Source organism: Phoenix dactylifera, unplaced genomic scaffold (assembly GCF_009389715.1).
Source record: "Phoenix dactylifera cultivar Barhee BC4 unplaced genomic scaffold, palm_55x_up_171113_PBpolish2nd_filt_p 001004F, whole genome shotgun sequence".
NCBI lineage: Eukaryota > Viridiplantae > Streptophyta > Magnoliopsida > Arecales > Arecaceae > Phoenix > Phoenix dactylifera.
In genome coordinates, this window is record NW_024068358.1 from 84,764 (window position 1) to 90,726 (window position 5,963).

Genomic DNA, 5,963 nt, shown 5'->3' on the forward strand with positions numbered 1-5,963 from the left:
TTATAAGCGTCGGCGAGAAGGGTTGGTGACTACGGCTTTATGCCGACGCTTAAAAGCGTCGTTAAAGGCCTGTTATTAGGTTTACATTCTTGTTGCATTTTCCGACGCTTATAAGCGTCGGCATTAAATTTTTTTTTAAAAAAAAAAATTTTGTAAAAGTAATTTTTAAATACTCTGTGTACATTAAATTCTTACAAAACAATATAAACAAATACACTGAATCACATTTATAACAAAATATGAGTCACAAACAAGAACTTTGATTACATTCATATTATCATATTTGATTACATTGTACTTCAAAAACATTCTAAAAACATACAAGTCAAATTCCTAAGTACACAATCTACAATATGTATCAAGGGTCGGCATCATCATCTCTACAATATTGTCATTAAGCTTGGGGCGAGCCCAGTCAACCAAGCTCTGCTGCTTGCTCGGGACCCTTTGTTCTCATAGAAGCCTTCTGCTGCTTGCAGGGGCAGACACCTTTGTTCCCATAGAAGCCTGGGGGCACGCAGAGGCACTTCATGCAGCATTTCTGGCAGAAGAACATGCATGGCTTGTGGTATTGGGTATTCGAGCATCTCCTTGAGCATTGAGAGGGGCATTCTGATTACAGAAATTCAGAAGTTACACAAGGTAAAAAAAAAAAAAAAACTACAATAGTTTCAAAACAATTGATCCAAGAGCTAAATTTTGAAAAGTTTACTGCTCCTAAGTCATATGAGATGTGCAGCATCAATATCAAATGGGAGGGGGCTGTATGTGGTGAATTGCATTTTCCAGTCTGAAGGATAGAAAGAGTAGAAATCACTAAATAATTATTTATGATAAACACTATATTATAACTTATTAACAAACTTTCAGTAGAAGTAGATGCAATTTGACATAGGTAGAAGTGAACTGGGAAAACAAATGATTGTTAAGCTTAGAAACAAGATAAGAGTTGCAGAAAGGTAATATAACACCATAACTTGATACAATTCAACTTCTTAATTACTCATAATCATTTACAAATACCCAAGGCCTAGTTCTGTGATTAGTGAGAGTCGAATAAACATATCGCAATCTAGGGGCATCTAGCTAAAGTCACCAGAAAAATCTATGACAGGAACAATGCCTGCCACTAGGTTTTAATGTTTAATCTTCACAGTGAAAAGTAGACAATGGGATTCCAGAACCAAGCAATAAGACAGTTCATGGCATGAGATAACATGAAATTTATAAGCTGATCCTCTCATCAGAGGATCAATCTGCGTACACAAGAAAATACAGTAAACAAACACAGCTTCAAGGCAGCAAAATATATACAGTAGCAATATAAACTAAAATCCTGGCCTTCTCAACAAAGAGCAAAATACTTGTCTTGTTATAATTTGCTAACCTGTATGGTCTCTCTTGCCCTGGCACCAGAACTGAAGAAGCATAAGAGTCTTACGGATATCACCTAGACAAGACCTGATTAAGTGCTCCATCAATTGGGCAGAAATTTGAGCTTTCTCAGAAGCACAAATCTACAGAAAAATTGAGAATGAACAATTTGTAACACCAATTAACACATCCAAGGTACCCAAGGCATGTAGAAATGACAGATATATGATTTCAAAATTGTAATTTTTTTTACCATGTGTACAAGTGACAGCAGCTCCTCAGATGATGGATGTTTGAACTCCAAAGTGACCCGGTCCAGAAGCTGTGGTAAGATAGGATTCTTATCTACATATCAGATAAATATTCAAAGGATAAGAAATTTATAGTCGCTAACAATCTCTACCATGGATTGATTAGTTACTCACCATTGCTTGTAAGTATTATGGGTCGCTTTGCAATTTCAGCCAGCTGAAGTATAGTAGAAATAAAACCACGATCTTCATCAAAAACAGTATCTACATCCTCAAAGAGAATTAGGGTTTTATTTGCAACTTGGGTCAGGGCACGTCTATTCTCTACAACATTACAAGAGCATTCTATATGAGCTTTCTCTATTTCACATTCTCTTAAAGCCATCTTAATTGAGCAATTCTCTAAGTCCTTAGCTTCTCTCATGCAAACTGTGTTAGGCAGTAACTCAGAGTTATGCTTTTCCCTCGGACCTATCAGTTGAGACCTGGATGAAGGAACACAAGCACATCATGTTAATCTTCATCAATAAAAATAATATAAAAACAATGCAGTTTGTTTTATCCCTGACTGCATTGCAAAAGCAGTGGAGCAAAATACAATACATGCAAACATAGACAGTCTGTCAAAGTCATCGCTCAAAATATACAGAGAACAATCAAATGAAAATATAGCTTAAACAAGCTAGAACACCACCTATTTTATGTGTTGCATTCAAATGGGTCAGCACTTGTTCCTTTCAGATTGATAGAATAATAGAACCATCATAAAAAAAGATCCGATAATCCTTCTGTGCGGCTCATCTCTATCATAGTAGAGATTTAATACTGCAGAGAGCTTTTTCACAGAATCTAGAGAATATTTTGTACCGAGATCTAAAAACTAGAGAATATCTTGCTAAAAGCAAACTAAAGAAGAACATGTAAATTAAGTTGATAAACAGCGAGAGGGAACTGGCAGAAATTAATGAGCAAACTAGTAATGTTATAATTGATTTACTTTTGGATGTGGAATCTCTGCTAGTGCTCCTTTCTGTAAGTGATGATGGCTCCATTTCTCCTGTTATATTTGTATATTTTTCATGCAATGCCTCTTCAGATAAACTTGGCTGAGCATTCCCATATGCTGCAAGCATTACAAAGTAAGGTATGCGAGATTGCTACATAGCTAGAGTTGATGCCAAGATATAGGGGGGGAACTACTTACGCTTGATATAGGTAAGAGCCACAGTGAAAAGGATATTGAAAAGGATCATATATCCGGCCAATGCACCCGTACCAATCCAGTACCATTTGGCCTCTGTAAAAATTCCACGCCTGTGGAAACAAGATTCACACCTTGTACATATGCTTGGCATGCCTGTGGAAACACATCTTTTGTGGAAGTATTTGTCCATATATAGTTAGAAAGCTAAGGAGAAATTAAACAAAATTAACCACCTAAAATATGGCATACAACTTAAATTTCTATAACTAACAAATGCATGTTTTTTAGCTGGATGATGCCAATTCAATACTTCAATTGATCAAGCAATAGTAATACGTGTTAAAAATTCTCACCCTGCAAATCCACTATGGATTAACTCAGCATTACTGGGATGCTGGACCTGTACCAAGTAGCAGCAAATGATACATGTCAGTCACTAATTTGCAGAGAAAAGAGCGAGAAGACTTGTCAATAGTGCAAGAGTTATACCATTATACCAGTAATGGGACCGGTCTATTGGCCCTGGAGCCCGTTAGGACCTAAAATGGAGTGGAGTGTCTAGATAGTGTTTCTTCCTTTGGCTGAGGTTGACCGAATCTGCATTATCTATCTTAAACCGATCAAACTCTACAAACTAATTGTTATACATAAGATTTTGGAAACCATGTTCCTGTCAAGTCAACATAGAACATACTAATTAAAGTCCTTTCCAAGATCTATACTTATCAAAGTTCTGGCATAATCGTATTTTGGAAATTGAGGTAAGTATCAAAAAAAAAAATTTAAAACAATCTAAAAACATTCATCTCAAAATCGTAAGTACACAATCTACGATGTATCAAGAGTCGACGGCATCATCATCTCTACGAGTAGATGAAGTATCAGCAACCTACAAGAAAAAAATACTTTAGAAACTAAAAATACGAAAGTCATCACGCTCATACAAGAATACATTATAATTATATAAAATATTCAAATATATTTAGTTATGTACCGGAGGAGCAAATCTCTGCAAAAAAGATGAAATATGGTCAAGCTGATCCTGCAAAGATTGTATCTTCAACTCTTGGCTCTGCTTCAACTCCGCCATATCAGTCATATGACTCTGCCTCATCTCCTCTATCCTTGTCTCATATGACTGCTTTAACTGTGCTATCTCTGTCTTCAAACTACAAACCTCTGCAGTGCTAGTACCTTGTCTGGCATCTTGGGTATATCGGCTCACTGCAGACAGCTGAGTGGGGGTAACTCCGACACCGTAACCCCTCACGCGTCCATAACGTTCTGGGCCCATCAATTCTGCATAGACCTGAGCCTCGACGTGACTGGCCGCGTCGGATGATGATGACTCCCCGACGCGCTCTGAAATGAGATTTGTAGCTCTTTCCTATATCTCTCTCAAAAAAATAAACAGTCACATTAATAATTTAAAGGAAGTAAAATTAATAAAATAATTATGATCAAATAAAAAATGAATACATACAACTATATCTCTCGACTCGTCCCGGACAAAGCTGCCATCTCGGTGAGTGTGGGTCATCTTATAAAACTCTACCTCACCAGGCTCCCTTCCATGCTCTACTATCTACACATACAGAAAGTATATTGCCAAACTATCTATCATGATACGTGCTATATATTAGTAGAGTTTCAAATAGTTTCAAACAAACTTACGAATTCATTTCTACGTCTCGCATAACTTTTCGAGCCTGAAGTATGAGGAACTGCTTGAGATGCTCGTGCAGCTCTACCAATATTAGAATATGTCTGCCAAAATAAAAGCACACAGTATAATATTATTCAATGTATATATTTGCAATCTATATTAATAATAAAAATAATATAAGATATTGAAACAATATACGTGACCTGTCCTTTTTCAGAAAACCAGTAGTGAACAAGCTCCCTCCACTGCTGAGGGTATACATCAGGAGGAGTCACACGAGCAACCTCCTCCTCTGTCATACCCTCACGCTTGAAGTCCGTCTTCAATTTTGCTTTATATTCTTTCCATTTGCGGTTGAGGGACTTTAGCACCCAATCATGGCTCTCTGGAGGGAGTACAAACTTACCCTATAACAAGATACAGAATGTTATAATAATATTAAACCTCAAAAGTAAAATCATGGTAGTAAGCAAATTAACATGCAGGAGGTGTCAAATTAAAAAGAACAAATTCAATTCATTACCTGTATGAGTCTAAGAAGCTCAACCTTATACGAAGGAAGCATGTCATTCCACTTCGTATAGTTGAGCGGACACAGCTGACCCTTGCGTGCAACCGATCCTAAAAAGCTTGATAGAAGACTTCCAGCTCTATTAATGGGCTGCCCCAATTCGTTACATCGGATGATGATCTTCTCACCCGGAGGAAGCTTCCACACATCCTTTGCTTGAGTGGGTCCCCGTCTTGTCCTCACTGTCCCTTGTCCATCTATTCAAATTAAATAAAATGTCTTAAAAAGTTGAATACAAATATGAACATAAAATATGAACTTTAAATCGAATTACCCTGGATCCGGAGCTCATCCTCCGGACAATCAGCAGGAGGCTCGCGCTGAGATCCTGACTCGTGCTGCTGGTGCTCATATGGCTGCTGGGACTGCAGGGACTGCTCAGAAGTAGATCCCACCTGAGAATGCTGGAACTCCACATCTCTAAATCGTCTCCCTCGGGACATATTGTTACCTGGTATGCACAAAAGAGAATCAATATTATTTTCAAGCCTAAAGTATGCATACACATATGTAGTTTCATAGGAGCCTAAAGTTGATCTTATCATTTCTCATAAGGGTAAGTGCACCAATCCAAGATATTACGAATCAATATCTAATATGCATAAGGGCAAGTAATGCATAATGCATCAAAGTTATATCAAAGTAATGCATAAAAGTATGCATAAGTTTGTAATGTCCATACAAGAAATCAAAGTTAATATTTCTCCTATCAGATAGCAAAATCATCAGCACTCTACTATAAAGTTACTAGGAAGATTAATGGAAACTTAGCCATCTGATTCAGAGAATGCATTCACTACATGCTAATTATTCTGAGACAAAAATTATCCAATTTCCTTTTGATCACCAGTTTATCAATATTCCATGGTACGAGGAGAGACTGAAATAATCCAATTT

At 37.1% G+C, this 5,963-nt stretch overlaps 1 protein-coding gene across 1 annotated transcript; it reads right to left on the bottom strand.

The window, feature by feature from the left end:
- Positions 1–272: 272 nt before the first annotated feature.
- On the bottom strand, positions 273–3,841 carry LOC120107758. Its single transcript, XM_039121187.1, has 5 exons — positions 3,824–3,841; positions 3,319–3,718; positions 2,623–2,682; positions 1,388–1,517; positions 273–612 (listed from the first exon to the last, which is right to left on the bottom strand). Exons 2-5 carry the CDS (start codon positions 3,319–3,321, stop codon positions 416–418), a joined length of 390 nt encoding a protein of 129 aa, XP_038977115.1. The 5' UTR covers positions 3,322–3,718; positions 3,824–3,841; the 3' UTR covers positions 273–415.
- Between the last annotated feature and the right edge of the window lie 2,122 nt (positions 3,842–5,963).